This window comes from Coffea arabica, chromosome 8e, assembly GCF_036785885.1.
Source record: "Coffea arabica cultivar ET-39 chromosome 8e, Coffea Arabica ET-39 HiFi, whole genome shotgun sequence".
In the NCBI taxonomy this organism is placed as follows: domain Eukaryota; kingdom Viridiplantae; phylum Streptophyta; class Magnoliopsida; order Gentianales; family Rubiaceae; genus Coffea; species Coffea arabica.
Window position 1 is genome coordinate 49,216,543 of NC_092324.1, and position 18,657 is coordinate 49,235,199.

At 37.4% G+C, this 18,657-nt stretch overlaps 3 protein-coding genes across 3 annotated transcripts; 2 read left to right on the forward strand and 1 right to left on the reverse strand.

Annotated features, from left to right (window-relative positions):
* The first annotated feature begins 1,814 nt into the window (after positions 1–1,814).
* LOC113702674 (NADH dehydrogenase [ubiquinone] 1 beta subcomplex subunit 8, mitochondrial) lies at positions 1,815–4,921 on the forward strand. Its single transcript, XM_027223792.2, has 4 exons — positions 1,815–2,071; positions 2,163–2,249; positions 2,389–2,484; positions 4,705–4,921. Exons 1-4 carry the CDS (start codon positions 1,934–1,936, stop codon positions 4,759–4,761), a joined length of 378 nt encoding a protein of 125 aa, XP_027079593.1. The 5' UTR covers positions 1,815–1,933; the 3' UTR covers positions 4,762–4,921.
* A 5,726-nt stretch (positions 4,922–10,647) lies between these two features.
* LOC113703291 (cation/H(+) antiporter 15) lies at positions 10,648–14,874 on the reverse strand. Its single transcript, XM_027224602.2, has 3 exons — positions 14,331–14,874; positions 12,693–13,688; positions 10,648–12,218 (listed from the first exon to the last, which is right to left on the reverse strand). The coding sequence occupies exons 1-3, from the start codon at positions 14,550–14,552 to the stop codon at positions 10,911–10,913; spliced, it is 2,526 nt and encodes an 841-aa protein (XP_027080403.2). The 5' UTR covers positions 14,553–14,874; the 3' UTR covers positions 10,648–10,910.
* Positions 14,875–16,523: 1,649 nt separating this feature from the next.
* LOC140012905 (uncharacterized) lies at positions 16,524–18,099 on the forward strand. The gene has a single exon (XM_072061436.1). It carries the CDS (start codon positions 17,036–17,038, stop codon positions 17,891–17,893), a length of 858 nt encoding a protein of 285 aa, XP_071917537.1. The 5' UTR covers positions 16,524–17,035; the 3' UTR covers positions 17,894–18,099.
* The last annotated feature ends 558 nt before the right edge of the window (positions 18,100–18,657 follow it).

An 18,657-nucleotide genomic window follows, 5' to 3' on the forward strand; every position in this document is an offset into this window, starting at 1 on the left:
TAATCCTTTACTTTTTGCCGAGATCCCACCTTGCATTAATCCTTTGTCATTTAAGTAAAACGAAAGAAAGAAAATATATTTATAAACAACTCATACAATTGGTAATTTAGAAATTTAAAGACTGAAAAAGCTTTGTGCTGTATGTGACGAGAGAAACCTGAAAATTTGAAACAATTAACAACCTGAGAAAAATGTGAGAATCCTGATGGGGAAATAAAGTATCAAATGATTAACTATTTATAAACCCAAATCAAGGTTATTTGATCATTGTACAACCTTACACCATACTATAACTTCATATTTAAATAAAAAAAAAAACAGTCACCATTTCAAAGATTTGAAAAATTATATTAATGGTAGCACATTTATTCATCAGATACAACAAATGAAACATATCTACTTCCAAACAAAAGACCAATATAAGAAGGGATAATTCAGAAACCTCCCCTAAGGTTTTCAACTATCTTGTAATATCTCGGTCCAACCAACAATTAAAAAGTAATATTAAGAAAGAGAAGATAATATGATTCCACTATGGCCCTTAATTTACTAAATTGTTTAATTAATTTAATACCCAACCAAACAGTAAAGAAAACACTATAATTTGCTGTTTATTATCAAGAATTAAATTGCATAGGGTATCAAAAATAGTATATTATTTTATATATTTTATTTAATGTAAGATCTAAATTACTCTTTTCAATTAGAAACCTATTATCAAACATGATCAATAACAAATAATTAAAAATATGTGACCAAAATATTATAATGAGTGGATTTTAATACTATAAAAATCTCGACAACTAATCTTAATATGTTGACAAGAATATTTATGATATTAGAGTTTGTTCTCTGTAATATTTTGATTGCAAATTTTTGAATTATTTATTGTTGATCATGTTTAACATTGACTAAGTAATTGAAAAGAGTAATTTAAATATTGTATTAAGTGAAAAATATAAAATGATATATTATTTTTTGGTGCTATATGTGATTTGATCCCCAATGATAAATAGCAAATTTTAGTGTTTTTCTTTAATGTGTGGATTTGTATTAAATTAATTAAATAATGTAGATTAGGAGAAATGATGGAATCATGTTATTTTCTCCCTCATAATATCACATTTTAATTATCAATTGGGTCTAAATGTTATAAGATAATTAACTTCAAGAGAGGTTAGTGCAATTTTTAATACTTGAAGGGAGGTCAATGAAATAGTTAGAAACTTCAAGGAAGGTTTTTGAAATTATCCCATATAAGAAACCCTTAAAGCTTCAAAAATTTCTCTACCTTTTCATAAACTTAATTCAATATAATTGCCGAGTTCACAACTTTTTCACCTTTACTATTATCTAATGTAAAAGGTAAAGGTGCAAAAGGTGCAAACTCAACAACTCTAGCATCAAAGTTTACTAAAAATCATATTCTTTTCAATAATAAATGACGTAATGACTTCTTTTTCTTTTTTTTTTCCTCCCAATAAAACATAATCAATTTAAAAGGTTGTACAAAAGAAATTTCGCAAATGTTCTACCTCGGAGGAAACTTTACTAGAGATCAACTCCTAGAATTTGGGGAGGGTTGGGCTGGGTTCAATGGTAAAATAGAAGGAGTTGCAAATAACAGATTCTGCTTTCAACCTCCTACTTAAAAAAAAATCTTTAAAAAGAAAACTCCCATTACTCCTATGCATTTTTCATAATTCTGGGAAAAATTTGTGAACAATACCACACCTTTTTCATTTGTCCTTGACCAAACGACATCGTTTGGCGGTGTTGTCTTTGGCTTCACTGGCAAAAGTAGCAACTCTAGCCTCGTTGCTCGACAGTCAACACTTCCAGTAATTTTCTCAAAATCCAAAAAACTTTTTTTTTTGGGAGTTAATAATAGACTGGTGAAACTAGCAGTCGGAAAGACACCGATCCGGCGAAAATGGCTGGCAGACTGAGTCACATGGCATCCCGCATCATGGGCGGCAATGGCGTCGTCGCCCGCTCCGTTGGCTCATCCCTTCGCCTCCGCTCTGGCATGGGCCTCCCTGTTGGCAAACATATCGTCCCAGACAAACCTGTAATTAGCTTTCCCTTCTCAACTCTTCCTGATAGACCCTATCTTCCATTTTCCAATTGCTTAATTTTTACATTTCCGTTTCTTTTCTCAGCTTCCGGTGAATGATGAGCTGGTATGGGACAACGGAACTCCATTTCCGGAACCTTGTGTTGATCGAATTGCTGAAACAGTTGGAAAGGTTAGATCGTTTCATTATTTTCTGTGGAAGTGTATGAGTCATAGTTTGGGTTTTCTATTTTGGGAATTAAAGTTGGAAATTCTAGGGTTTTGAGATTTGTTGGTTATTCAATTGGGTGATCATAATTATTTTGTTTCAGTATGAAGCATTGGCTTGGATGTGTGGAGGATTAGGGTTTTTCGCGAGCCTTGGACTGTTAGCTGTTTGGAATGACAAAGCTTCAAAAATCCCATATGTAAGTCCACAACTTATGACCCCTCTTTAACCGTTTTCGATTCTGATAAGCTGTGTTGCAATGTAAAATGCTGTGATGCTCCATTGCTGTTAGCCATTATACCGGTAGTTCAATATATCTATTCCATTCATTCAATATGTTTATCCATTAGTTGAATTTAACTATGCAATTGGTTTAATAATGTTTATCTAACTGGTTAATATATTGAAGTAACAATGTGGTACCAGGTGGCACTGTAGAGTCTCCGATAATATAGTGTGCTGAAATGTTTCTCACGAAAGATACACCTTAATGTGCATCGTTTCCTCTTTCTTTTCTTTGATCGTGCATGTGTGGAATTGGATCTTATGATGATTGAGTTGAGTGTGATCTTCTTTTCGAAGAAGTTTTGAAGTCGGAATAGTTTTGGGTATTACATTATTCCTGTTTTTTTACTAACTTAAAGCCTGAGATTTTTGCAATTGGAAGCTGAGAATTTATTTTTTTAAATTCTTTTTCGGTGATAAGGTACTGGATGGGAGTCCAGGCTTATGTGAGATATAATGTATGACATGGATGGATTGACAATATAAGTCAGGGTGATCTTCTAGAAAAGAGTGTGAGAGTTTTCAACTCGGAAAACCATCTTGGATTATAGTTTAGTACAAAGCAGGGTGTCCTGATTGCTAAAGGTGCCTGTACTAGGCTGTCTGCACTATCTTATGGTAGAAAAGCCTTGCATGACTTTCATTTTTTTTGTATCTACATGGTATGAAATCACCTATTCAAGAAATGCTGAAAAACGCTACCTGTGGCAAAAGATGAATATTTCAAGGTGTCTAACTTGTTAGATAACTTGTTAGATGAAGGACTGAAGTCTTCTGGCCTTCACTATTATAAGATTTCTTTTTTGGGGGCATGTTCTTCCTTTTATGCACATGGTTGTTACTATTATTATATGGAAGTCACCAACTCTGCACTTTCTGATGAATTAAATTTGTCGCATTTATACAAATGCCAGACTTTTGTTAATATTAATTGTTTGTAAGCTTAATCGTGGGATGGATCTTCATGTTCCTTTAACAAAATATTACTGTTTCACTCGTCCTCCTTTTCATGAAAGTAAAAACCCTGGTACCTGCAGTAATTTCTGGGTGACTTCTGTTGAATTGTTAGAAAATAAAAATGGTTTACAATGGGGAAACTCACTTGTGAAAAGAATACTTTCTTTCAGTTCCCTCTCTTGATCTCTCTCTAATAGGGGAGGCGTCATTATTTTGTTCATCATTCCAGCAGTTGAAAGAACAAGTAAATCTTTGAATGAGACCTCGCTCTTTTCTCACTCAAAATGATGCCAGGATGTTCACATTCTTGGTGGGTGGTAAGCATGAGAATGTGACTTTTGGTGAGAAGCAAATTGTCAAGAAGATGAACATTGTTTTCTCTGAACTTGATGACCAAAAAAACTTTTCATTAGGTGTAAAATTTCTGATGGGTTCTGTCTGTCCAAAAGGGTGGGCGCTTAAAGAGGCCCAGTGCAACCTGTAACCTTTGTACAGATATTGTTAATGTGCTTAATCTGTACCGCTCTAGATGACCATTCTTGACGTGTGGTAAGCACGAGAATGTGACTTTTGGTGAGAAGCAAATTGTCAAGAAGATGAACATTGTTTTCTCTGAACTTGATGACCAAAAAAACTTTTCATTAGGTGTAAAATTTCTGATGGGTTCTGTCTGTCCAAAAGGGTGGGCGCTTAAAGAGGCCCAGTGCAACCTGTAACCTTTGTACAGGTATTGTTAATGTGCTTAATCTGTACCGCTCTAGATGACCATTCTTGACGTGTGGTAAGCACGAGAATGTCACTTTTGGTGAGATGCAAATCGTCAAGTAGGTGACCATCTTTTTCTCTAAACTGATGAAGGGCGGTTGACAACCAAAAAATCTTTCATTATGTGTAAAAATTATGATGGATCCGTCTGTCTAAGACAGGCAGCCACTTAAAGAGGCCCAGTGTAACCTGTAACCTTCAATATGGACATTGTTAAGTGCTTAATCTGTATTGCTTTACTTATTTATTTATTTACGTGTGTTTAAAGTGTGTAGAGAGGCTTGAGGGGGGAACTGTACCTTGATTGTATATGGTTTACAAAGTTACTGAAGTGCAATTAATCCAATTGCACTCTTGACTAATCTGCCATTGGGCAATATTACTCATTTGTTGTTGTTTTTGTTTTGACCAGACGCCAAAGGTCTATCCATATGACAATCTCAGAGCGGAGCTTGGTGAAGAACCCTAGATAGCTTGTTGAACCTAAATGTGCAAATGCATTTCATGGGTGTTTTGTTTAATTGTCCCTTTTTAAGTCAATAGTATGAAATAATCCTGCTGTATCTAACGTTTTCTGGCAAACAGTTGAATACTGATTCTGTTTTAATCCATTTGTGGCTCCTTTCATATGTTTTCTGTCATCTGGCTTGTGTGGACGATTTACTGCTTCACAACTGTTAACAAGCATGACCAGATAGGGCTGGGTTTCTCCCTGTTGTTATCAGGGTTCGAATTCTAAACTTCAGGTTTCTTTGCTTTCATATTTCTAATCTTTTACACAATTCTGCGTCATACTCCGAGATTCCGTCCAAAGGAAACTTTTAAAGTGATGCTTTATCCCTTGAAGGCACATGTAAGATACTCCACTTCTTATGCCAAGATTAATGAAGGCGTGAAAGGAGGCACTATAAACTTTACGCCTTTGGGTAGTATGAATTAGACGATAAACACATTGAACAGGACCAGATTTATGACGTCTTCGATATTGATACAAGTAATGAAACCCTTCCTCGTATGTTTAGAACTTAGAAATCCTTTGCACTTCCAAAACGCGCATACCCTGGATGTGGATAGTACAGAATCCCAAAATGCATGCATACATTAAGAAACTTCTGCTGTGATTAGAATCACTCTTGTATGAAATATTAATTATTTGATCTTCTGGAGTTTTTGAATTATCATCATCATCATTATCATTTGTCAAAACCTTCCCCAAATAAATAAGTTTCACTTTTTTTTTTTTTTGATTTTAATGGCCTTCAAGGTTGTGATTTGCGAAGAGATTATCTCTGTTTACACTACTTTTGAGCTTTAGCTTATTTTGATTTCTTTCTATAATTAACTTTTGCAAAATTTACAACAGATGGGTATAGGCCTATAGAGAATTTGACTCCTAAACCACGCGGTTTAAAATATAAACTCACAATTATTACATCATATCATGCCAAGACTAGATAATCACTTTAGCTTTAGTTATGGTATCCACTAAAACATGTGCATCAGCACTCCATCCATCTTGCAGACTAGCATATGCATTGCGAGGAAGTCAAACAATTAGCTGTTTGTATGCCCAATCCCAGACCACGATTTTGCACGTATTTTTTTCGGTAATAATCTACACACACACACACACACATTTCACATATATATATATATATATCTAAAATATATAAAAGGGGGAACGTCCACTTTCTACAGTGCAGCATGGGCCGGTTTCAGCGTAATTCGGATGACTTCATGGGGTATTTTGGTCTTTCTCTGCCAATTATTAATGTGTTGCTCTCTGCCAATTCGATCCAAGCTGCGGGAAAGGAAAGATTTACAAGTCCACAATTGCGGCTGGACTTCAATTTGCTACCAAGGAAAGGAAAAGTCAACACAGGAGCTTTTCCCCTCAATGGCTTGCAATAGCCTACGAGAATGTTTCCTTTACAAGTCCACAATTGCGGCTGGACTTCAATTTGCTACCAAGGAAAGGAAAAGTCAACACAGGAGCTTTTCCCCTCAATGGCTTACAATAGCCTACGAGAATGTCTTTCCCTTATTATTATTAATTATTAACATCTAATCTAATCTAAAATATATAAAAGGAGTAACGCCCATTTGCTACAGTGCAGTCATGGGCCGATTTCGATAGTAATTCAAATGACTTCATGGGGTATTTTGGTCTTTCTAATGTGGCATAAAAGTCAAATTTGTGGGTCCTGAATTTTCTGATATTGACTTTACATTTTCTTTCTCTATAATGCCCTTGGTGTTCAGGTTTTGCCCGTAAATTTGGAGACTTGTGTGTCCGTTTATTAATGTTTGGTTAGCCTTTCTTATAATTTTGACCATATTTGTGCGCAACGGATCTTCTGTCCCACACCCTGTGCCACTCTCTGTCCCACTTTTTATTATATTGCTATTTCTCACTCATAAACATCATGTTTTAGTTCTTTTTTGCTTCCTTATGATCCAATAACTATTAATTAAGTAAAAAATAAATACAACACCTTCAAAAAAATAATATATAATAGAAAATTAAAAAATACAGCAGAAAATTCATAAAAAATCTAATTTTTTATGTATTTTGATTTTTTGAGTTTGTTAAATTTTGTGTATTACTCAATTAATAGTTATTGAATCATAAGGAAGCAAAAAAGAACTAAAACATGATGTTCATGTATGAGAAATATCAATATAATAAAAGGTGGGACAGAGAGTGGCACAGGGTGTGGGACAGAAGATCCGTTGCGATATTCGTGCTCTTTTATTGTTCTTTTCCTTTACCTTATCGGGATTACCCGATGGGGTTGAGCCCCAGGAGTAAAAAATGCCCATTTTTTCTCTCATTTCTTCGTCGTTGTCTCACTCTTCAGCTCATCTTCCCATCAATCATTCTCTTATGGGTTAATTACATTTACCTCCCCTGAGGTTTGATCATATTACCAATTAATCCCTGTAATTTGTCCAAATAACGGTCTCACCCTTTGAATGATCAAACATTTAACAAAAACCCCCTTAATGTCGAAAATGTCCTTATTGAGGCCATGTTGCATTAAAGAAAAACATATTTTTATTTTATTAACCCTGAAACAATCAAAAAAAATAAAAAAAATTTTTGCTTATTATTTTATAAAAATCATATCTTTGCTTCCATAAATAGTTTTGAATCAATAATTATTTTAAATCTTAAAATAAATATTAAAAATTAGATAAATTGAAAGAAAAATAAAAAAGAAACAATTATTTTAAATCCTCAACTATGGTTCGAATTTGTGGTTCAAGGCATATTGCGGAGAGCACAAAGCATGTTCTATACTTACTAAGATTGAGGGTAATAGGTTGTGACTTTAGTATTTATGTTCACTTGTAGCCTTTCTATTATTGAAATTTGCAAATTATTTCTTGATAATCTTACAAATTAATTATATATGTGATGAATATCATTGTTAAGTTGTTAAGCTTAAAACGACTTATAAATCTCAACTTATTCAACCGTTATTGTAAATCTCAGACTCTCTTAAAATATGTATTGCTAAGTTATCTACATTTTCAAAACACAACTTTGTCAAATCCAGCATAAACCTTTCTGCATTTCATGAAGTATAATAACATAAAGGAGGGCTTGCGCTAACATTTCTCTTAATTATTTAAATACTTTGCACAAACAGTATTAACATGGTTGAAAACATAGTTATATTAGTATTAACATATCCAAACACTTCTAAGACAAACTGCAAATGAAACTTTGAAAACAAATTGACTTGAGTTCTTATCCTATGTTTAGAATTCTTTTTCTGTGGTTTATATGCTCAACAATTAAACGCTTGCATATTGTATAAGCAAGTGCAAGATTTACTATAATCCCAAAAATGTGCCCTTTTCTTTTGGACCGACTTTCCTTTGTTTTCTAATAAATCTAACGCATTCTTTCTTCTTTTGGCTATCTACGTTGAATTCTTCTAATGTTACAATTGCAAAGCTTTAAAAATATGTGAAGAAAAATAATTTTTTCTCTTTTTTGTCATTATGGAAACACCAAATCTCCTTAATTTTTATTTATTGCTTTAGGGAATGTTATCCTTAAATGTCGCACTAATATTGCACCAAATATTCATCCAAGTTATTTTTTAGAAAAACATTTACAAGAATTCTTACTTTTATCGCCTGTCAAGGGATTTTTTTTTTAATTCCTTTACCTAGCTTATCTGATTTGATTTTTTTTTTTGTGGATAAATAAGCTGGAAGAAGAGCATGCCTGCGGCAAGTGATAAGTGATTATGATACAAGCTTTAAGATTCAACTCTGGTAACACTTCAGTATTTGTGTTCGCTTGGAGCTATTCTAATATTGTTTGACTTTTAATTGTAGTAATACCCTTTCATATTACAGCAATCATTTGAAAATTAAGTTTAACTCCCTGGCTTCGTCACGGGCTACCCGCGCTGGGCGCGGGGGCCAAAAACTAGTATATATATATGTAGCATGTGCGAGGAAGTCAAACAATTAGCCTTAAGATCTGCCGAATCGCAGACCGCGATTTTGGTAATAATCTATACATATACACTATGCATAACTCTGAGAGCCCCAAGTACATCTGAGCAAGAATTTTCAGCTCTGATTTGCTTACTGTGGCACTGGCAAATACTAACCCCCCGATTGAATGTACAATTCTTTACACTGTTCTTGAAGCTCATGAGCATCAAAAGGGCAAGATGTTGATCCATAAAATAGATATTATTATTATTATTGTTGACTCAACATGGTAAAACCTTGCACGTTCATCTCGGATAGATCCTCGAGAAAAATCCGTTATCGCCCACTTGAGAAAAAGACGAATCAGTTTATAAAACATTAATTTTGATTCCCTCGTTTGACAGAAAATAGGCAAGTAACGCAGATGTCCAAAAACTCAAGAACAACTGGGCTAATGTTTAATTTGTAAAGCCAGCTTGTTCAAAATCCTATAGGATTTCGTTTTGATCTTCCCACATGGAACTTGTTATGCAGAAAGAAAAAAAAAAGTGGAAAAATGATGTAAGTTTCATCTATAAAAGCCTGAAATTCTTTGCCATTTTCCATCAGCATTCACCAATCTTTGAGAATTTCCAGGGTCCGAGTGTCTCCAATATGGCTTCAAAAACTCATGCAACGACTGCAATTGCTCTGATCACAATCAACCTCCTTTTCATCACTTTTGTAAGCTCTAATAACCTCCCATGCCCAACACCCCCACTCCCACCCCTTCCCCCTCCCCCACCAAAAGACTCTAGCTACACTAGTACCCCTCCGAAGCCTTATTATCCAGAAACTCCCCCACCTCCAAAAGACTATAGCTATAACCGTCCTCCCCCCAAGACTGATCACCCCAAATCGCCTCCACCACCAAATGAATACAGCTACACTAGTCCTCCCAAGCCTTACAGCCCCATATCTCCTTCACCACCAAAGGATTATAGCTACACTACCAGTCCTCCAAAGACTTACAACCCCGCTCCACCCCCAGAAGACTACAGATACACCAGTCCTCCCAAGCCTTACTACCCAAAACCATCTCCACCACCTCATTACTATTATCCCAAGGAAACTTGCTCGATTGACATTCTCAAGTTTGGAACATGTGCCAACCCGTTGGACTTTTTGGTAACCAATGGTAAAGTTGGAACACCACCAGAAGCTCCAACTTGCTGCAGTCTGGTTGAGGGTCTTGATGATTTTGAAGCCGCTCTATGCCTGTGCACTGCCCTCAAAGGAAATGTCTTGGGATTTATATACGACATTTCTCTTAAGTTTAGCTTGCTCTGCAAGCACTGCCAAAGAGAGGTCCCATTTGGGTTCCAATGCGGATATTAAAACAAGCTCAATTACTTTTCTGCTGCTTCCTGTTTTCCAATTCTTTTAAGTTCTTCCCTTTATTTATTTCTGTTACCATTTTTTGGGGAAGACTATTGCTTCTTGTTTGTTGATTATTTGATTTGGAGGAAACATCTAAGTTCTAACCTTCCTTCTCATGATTTTTTTCTTTTGTTTTTCCATCTTAAAGGATGTTATGCTATTTTTGTCTTCCGCTATTGTTCTTGCTTTTGATTTATCCTTTTTTTAAATCCTCGAATAAACTAACGTAACATATCGAAAAATTGCGCTTGTCTTCAGTGGCACGAAGTTATTCCCCTTTTCTAACCACGCCTCTCCCCAAGAGAATGGGTTTCTTTGGAGACGTGACTGTACTGCCTTTCTGGTCTCACGTCTTTGAGAAAGGGCGAAGCAATAGTTTAATACTCTAGTTTAGTTGGATGCGACATTTTCTCACCTTTCTTATGGGCCTATATCCCAATTGTCAGACAAGTAAATACACTACTGCTTTTCCATCTTCAGATGAATAATTTGTGTTCCACAAAAAGTTATTTGAATTTCTGCTCCACATTCTTTAATCAGAATTATCATGTTCTGGTTTCTACCTTAGAGGAATTAGATTCCTGTCTTACAACATCGAATTAGCAGGAATCCCTGGACAAAATTTTGATCTACGTCACATACACTTTACAGGGGAAAAAGAAAAAAAAAACAAAAGAGAGGAATGTGCTGGTATGACATTATAAAGAATTGACATATGCACATCGCTTCTTATGGTCTTCAAGGTTGTGAATGGAACAACTCCGGCCCTCTTGGCAGTGGCGGCCGTCGACTCGTATGATTGTATATAAAATGCTCAGGCTGCTCATTTGGGCTATCTTGAACTCCAAGCATATCCCCATGTACACCCATCCCTACATATTGTTGCACCACCAGCACCGAAACCGTGGTAGCAAAATCTGATGACGCTAATAAATCCCCTATCGCACCAAGTTCGGGGCACTCACTCCAATCAGTAAGCCCCGCCGTTAATGGTGATACCGTGCCTTGTCCTCGTCCAACGATGAATAAATCATGAATGCTGTCTATAGATCTAATTGCTGCTACCGTTTCTTCACCATTTCTCACCACTCTTTCCGTGTAAACTATAGAATCATCATGCATTGTTCTGCTCCTGAACTGATTTATGTAATCCTCATCTAGTTGTTTTTCTCTATCATCATCTGTTACCACCGTTAATATTCCAGGAGCACTGGCTTCCCCTCTCCGCCCTGATGAGGATGACGGTTCAGCTGCTTCTTCCCCTGGAATAAACCGCATCACAGTTAGATTAATCCCTGGATGCTCACTCATCCTCCATGCATATGCCAAGGCTTCTCGATCATCCGGACCACCGAAGAATAGTATGGCAACATGGTGAGAAACCTGGCCTGCTGCTAACCTTGTGGAGCTGCTAAGGCCTCTGTCAACAAGAATACCAACTGAGCAAGGTGCATTGACTAAAACATTCTGATTGATAGTTCTAAAAGCTGGATTGGTTGATTCCATCCCTCCATCAACTGTTTGTTGCTTGTGAAAAGGGATTATAATGAATGCAGCCCTTTTATCCTCCGCTAAATTGCAGATGTCTTCATGCATCGTGGAGTAAGGAGAGATTGCTGTCAGAGGTTGGACTGAAACACAGCCAGCATGCTGCTCAAAATTTTCGAATGCGTTGATAATATGATCTGATTGTGCTTGAGCTCGATTGAGGGCTGGTCTGCCCGATTTTCGGCTGTTGTGGACAATTAGCATTGCTGATGCACGGCCTGAAAGTTCAACCAGGTGCAGGACATATATGCATATTGGAGATTTTTTGGTTGGGTGAGATGCCTCAAGGAGGTTGATTATTGTTGGGACATTTCTAGGAGTATGGACGCATACAAGTACTCGGAACTCACTGTCTGGTTTTGATCTCTGAACTGTTCTCTTCTTGTAGGGTGCAAACTTTCTTGCTGGCTTGTAAATTAGTGTAACAATTGGTATGATGATTGATGTCTTAACCACTGATATAATTACCATGATTGCAAAAGACTGGTCATCTAAGACCTGCACTCAGGTGTATGTAACCAGTTTAAGAAGCAATTTGCTACAAAAACATCGCAAATGACAGAAACAAGAAATTTGCTAATTTGGCTATTGAACTTTATCTTTTCTCATCCCTTGAATCCTAGATAAGTTTAAAATTACAGATATAAACTCTGGCGTCTTGGTCCAAGAACCTAATTGAACCGTTAAAAAAGGATAGAATGACTAACGCGATTGCTTCCGTGCTATAATTTCTCAGTTGTAGAAAGTGGCGACCATTTACTTTGATTCTGCCAAGCAACGTGTTATGTTTTTCGCATCAGGTCATGAAGGAATAAGAACAGTTAACATTACTTCATTGGTACTTATATTAGAGGGGTTCCACGTGTTGATTCGCTAAGTTATGAAAGGCTTGAAACAATCAAGATGTAGGGATACGTATGCATGTAGATGCAAATTCAATCGATGTAGGTGGTAATCAGCTAGAGAGAGTACCTTTTGGTCTTTGCCAACATTGAGGATGATTATTTCCACGAGGCCCTTAGTGTTCATGAGAAAGCCAAGAGTTAGACCTTCATAAAATGGCATCTTGTAGTAGAGAGCGACGAGAAGTGTGCCAGCAATTTTCCCAGCACAAGAAAGAACTATGACCAGAAAGAGAATACACCATGTTCCCACTCCTTTGATTGTACTAATTTCTGTCTTGAGCCCGCTAATAGCAAAGAAAAGAGGAAGCAGAAGTCCTGAAACGAAGTCCTCTAGCCTTTCTATAAGCGTTAAACCGACAGGTCCATTTGGGATAATTAGGCCAAACACAAATGCTCCAAAAACAGAATGTGTCCCAAGGGCATCAGTAATAAAACCACATATCATCACTCCAGTAAGAATTAGGCATATGAAGAAATCACTGATGGTTTCACCTTCTGGGGTTCGTCGTATCATCCATGAAATAAGAGGCCTAACTGCAAATATGCAGAAAAGCACAAAAGCAGAACTTGACAGGATCACCCAAACGGAAGCTAAGGACACGGATGCATTCTCTGCCAGGGCAATTGCAAAAGCTAATAAAATCCATGCACACATGTCGTTCACCAGGGCGGACGACATGGCGATTCTACCTATCTCCGTGTTAAGAAGTTTAAGCTCTGCTAGGACTCTCGCAAGCACTGGAAATGCAGTAACAGAAAGAGCAACTCCAAGAAATAGTATGAAAGTGCCCTGCTTCATGTACTGTGATTTCTGGTGCAACATAAGGGAGAATGAAGTACCAATAAGAAAAGGTAGTATCATGCCAGCGACAGCAATTGCCAAGGCCTTTTTCCCAGTACGACGGATCACGGCGAGGTCCATTTCTACTCCAACTAGGAAAAGGAAATAAAGAAGACCTATATTTGCCATTGTCTCGAGCACCATCACACTTCTGAGGGGGAAAACTGCATTTGCGAATTTAGTGCTTTGTCCTAGTACCGATGGACCCAATATTATTCCACCCTGAAAATTAATGAGCAAAAGATTACTAAGTAATCGAATTAATCAGTGTTAAACGGACGCAGCTGCTTAGTTGCCTATAGAAAATAGAGAAAGAGGTAGCTACTTGGGATTGCATGACTGTAAAGCTCTGTCTTATGATATTTACACATGAACAAAGTTGTAGTGGAAGCAGTCGATGGAAGTAGGACTAAGATTACGACAATAACGCAGTTCAACTGTGGAACAGCTGTTCAATAGATTATAATCCTTTTCCTTACTTTGGCAGAAAGTGAAACATGTTAGAAAATTGGATTTATAAGTATCTTACTTTCAGTTCCATAAAAGTTCAACAGGTGGAAAGTGATGCATATGTTACAACTCTTTCGAATTTGCTATTGCTATGAGATATTATCTGATTGACGCATACGTTCAAATGGTACCCTTGATGGACCGAATACTTAGGTCTATGCAAACAGGTTTGGCTCGTTTTTGTTCGTTCCAACAAGCTAATCAATCAACTACCAATTCAGTAATTGATCAAATTTCAGATCCATGTCAATCATCTAGAGTATACTGCATTTCTAAGTTGATCCAAAATTTCATTAGAAACAAAATGATTTTGACCCAAAAAAAAAAAAAACAAAATTAAAGAAGCTTACTTACAAGAATTTCAGAGATCACACGGGGCTGGCGAAGGGGTTTCAAGATGTAAACAAGAATACGAGTGACAACCACAACCAACGTTAATTGCAATATAAAGAGTGGTAGGGAATAGTCCAGTGGATTATCACCCTGCCAGATACCGTTTGTTGTTATCATCGTCGGTGCATAACAAACAATTGTCTCATCAGTTGAGTTTGCCGTTGTTGCTGCTTCGTCCGCCATTGTTTCCTTTGTTGTATCAAAACTATCAACCTATCCTTCTGAATAATCACAATTTCTTAAAATTTTATACACTTGAGAACGTAGGCAACTTTGTTGATTTGCATGGCTGCTACTTTCGTGGTTATGGATGTTACAACACCAAAAACATGTTGTTATTCAATTCAAATGATGAAAACATGCTCAGACACAAAAAATTTACATGAAAGAGAGGGATATAGAAGAGAAAATAATTAGTTTTTTTGGATGTTCCTTTGGTACTGGGGAGAGAAAGAGGGAGAGAGACAAGAAATTAGGTGTTTTCTTGTGGATACCCGGTCCATATGGCCGCTCTATCTTCTGCGGTCAAAACTTAATACTGTACTTCACTAAGAATGTAATGTGCCTATATTTAGAAAATTTGCTTGCTTGCAATTTCATGCTTTCTTCTTTGTCAGAAGAAGTAACCACTAACCACATGATGCGATGCAAGTAGATAACACTCAAATTGACTAATTTCCACCACATTTTCAGGATAGTTCCAGGTATTTCAGGTCATTCTTCGTTTGAGAAAGAAGAAAACATTGAGAAAGTCATTCATGTTTACAGTCCAAGACAATATATGGTCAAATAAAACGGTTGTTGGCCAGTCCTGAAAACATGATACATTTATCTTCTTATGCGCACTAACCAGTAAGTAAACAGTAACTTTCACAGACGTAGGCAATATCCATACTGGCCCTATTTTTTCCATTTCCATATGAGCCCATTTCTATTTTGGAGTTCCACTACATTTTTTTAATATGTTTTGGCTAGCCCTTCTATTTTGCTTGAGATAGTATTTTACGCACAATTTAGAATAAAAATTTCTCCTATATGCATCAGATAATTTAGAAAATCTGGTTTTCACCTGTTCAATGGTAAATTTAATAGCGGATGTAGAATTTTTCTTCCTCTCTATTTGGGTGAGCAAAACACCGTTGGATTAAAGTGAGTCAGTGGAGCAACAAAGGATTTCTTAACGAACCTTAATTTTTAAATGAAACTTAAAAGTGACCTCCAAAGCCATACCAATATTCCTCTAAGGAAGAATAAGCATTTGTATGAAAAACTATTGTTCAATGTTAAGGGTGTGAACTATTTTAGTCATGGGGGGAAGAAAACACTTGCACTGCCAGTAGACTGCTATTTCATCAAATGGATCAAATTTGTCTGTTTCATATAGAGACGAGCATAAGCACATGATGAAGTAATGCATGAATCCGCAAACTAAGTTTTTAGTGATATTTGTTTAATTGCTCGATCTTTCTCTAAGATCAAAGAACCCTATGTTCTCTTCCTCTTATATTTTTCCTCATGTTCTTTAATAGAAGATCAATCATCACGCATGATGCCAATCCAACTGAAACACGACCGATTCAGCGGAAATCCTGTATACAGACGGTAGATATATAGATCATACGTGCATGATCCCTTTAAAATAGAAAGACATTTCATCTTTAAGGCAAATCATGGATTATAGAACTTAATCAATAATGTAATACACAATTTTTTGTCAACAATATTGTCAGAGACGCTATCAGTATCCCCCTTCCGCCTGACTTCAAAATTGAGATGATTTTTTTATATAGCTTTATTACCTTTTTTTTTTAACATATGAGCAGCAGGCAGCGACCATGCAATTGAAACTCCATTTTCTGGTCGCAAGGGGACTAGAATCCTCAATTCTGCACTTAACGCAACTGGCCAACTTGGTCTATTATAATGGAATGGAAATACAGGAGAACTCATGCTCTGATGTATACAAATTTCAGAAAGATAGCTCACACCCTCAATAATAATTTTCCAGGACACGATTTTTACCCAAAAAAAAAAAAAGGAATAGAGCACGATCCCAGATAAATCCAACAATAGTCCTAAAAGCAGAACTTTGGTGAGAGGGGTCTATGATTTACTGAATTGGCCTCCACCATGAGAAATAGGGTAAAGCAAATATAGTAGTAGCAGCAGTAGAGGGTAGAGGATGAAATGAAGCAAGAAAACAAGAAAAGCAGAGTCAGGATAGGAGAGCATCCTGCCAGCCAGCCAGCGGGGCTGTCCTGAAAATCCGTGCAAAAACTGACTTTATTCTGAAATAAGAGACTCCTCCACCATCACGGATTCAATTCAGCCAGTCACGGATTAGCTATTGAAATTCGCGAAGGCCCAGCAACCCTCCAAATTCTCTATTTCTATCATCAGAGTTCACTCCATCTCTTTGGAATCCTCCATCATATAGTACTAGTACAACCCTTTCCAACCATGGCTATGTGTTGTACGTACAAAAAAGCTGGAATGCACTCTCCTCCTCATCATTTCTGAGTCCACAGAATTATTCATGCATTCACGGGTTCGACATAAATTTGCGCTATAAAATCTTAGGATCATCACAACTTATCCCAAGACAAAACATTCAGCAAGGAAAGAAAGAAAGAAAGAATAAGGCGATCCTTTAGGAACCCGAAGCCATGGCTTCGCCAAAGGTTTCAGCTATGTTCTTCATCTGCATGTTTTTCATGCTGATTGCATTGCCACCTGCTTATGCCTGGGAAGACTGCGACTGTCCACCTTCTCACCCGCCTTACACCCGCCCTAGTCCGCCTAAAACTCCGAGGCAGCCACACCCTCCCAAAAGGCCTCATCCTCCATCAACTCCGCGGCCACACCCTCCCAGAGCTCCTCCGCTCCGTCCACCACCTACCAGACCACCTCCAAAAGTTTTACCGCCCATAATTAACCCTCCAGTTGTTGTTCCACCTATCATTAGGCCTCCACCGATAATCTCACCGCCGATCAACAACCCTCCCGGTATTATTCCACCTATCATTAAGCCTCCACCGATAATCTCACCGCCGATCACGCACCCTCCGGGTATCACTCCTCCTATTATAAGTCCTCCAATAATAAACCCTCCGGTGACTGTGCCACCGCCTCCCTCGGGAGGCGGCTACCCACCTTACACGCCTGCACCTCCTGGAGGAGGAGGTGGCGGTGGCGGAGGCGGAGGCGGAGGCGGAGGAGGAGGTGGTGGACCACCAGGTGTGTCCCCACCAGGCAATGCTACTTGCCCTATTAATGCGCTGAAGCTAGGGCTTTGTTTGGATGTGCTTGGTGGATTAATCCATGTTGGGATTGGGAATCCCGTGGAGAACGTATGTTGTCCGGTGCTTCAAGGGTTGCTTGAGCTAGAAGCAGCTATTTGTCTGTGTACTACCATCAGACTTAAGCTCCTTAACCTCAACATTTTCCTTCCTCTGGCTCTTCAAGTCCTAATAACTTGTGGGCTGACCCCACCCCCCGGTTTTGTATGTCCTCCACTTCCTTAACTGATTGTTGTGTTTTCTTGCTAATAAGTCCTCTATTTCCTAGTTAGTCTTTGTTGTTATGTGTCTCTTTTTCTTTCTCTCTTTACTTCTCTTTTAATATTGGGCAAGAAGATTTTGTGTTGTTTCTATTTCTATTATCATTCTATGTAACTTGCTCGAGGAACCTCATTGTCTGTTTTGGTGATTTAAGATTTCCTTCTGCATTATACTACTTTCCCTTTCCTGCACAATATTATACTTGGAAGTTGATTGGAAAGGAAGCCCTAACATCAGAGCATACAATTGGGCTACAAAATATAGTTTGCTGTGAATCGGACATTCACTTTAGTCATGGTTCATATCAAAAACTGGGTTTAGTTCCAACATTCAGCTTGTAGATAATGAAAGTAATGTAAGCGGGTAGTGTTTGATGATTGAACTTTCTTAACGTAATTTTCTCATGCATACATAGACTGAGCTGCCACTGCAATTTTTTACTGATACTTCTTCCTAGCTAGATAATGTAGCTTTCCAATATGTCCATGCACCAAGTATAGTTTCCATAACATATCTCTGCACACAGTTGTAAAATTCGTTCCCATTCATGTAGGTGCACAATTTTGATTCAGAAAGTAGCCAGACCCCCAAAAAAAAAAAAAAAAAAACAAAGATCTGACGTTATAATCAGCCAACGATGAGTTGAAAATAACAGCTACAGAAGTTATTGAGAGAGTGACGCACGATCGGAATTAATGTGAATGGATTGAGCCAAAGAAGGCTCACGG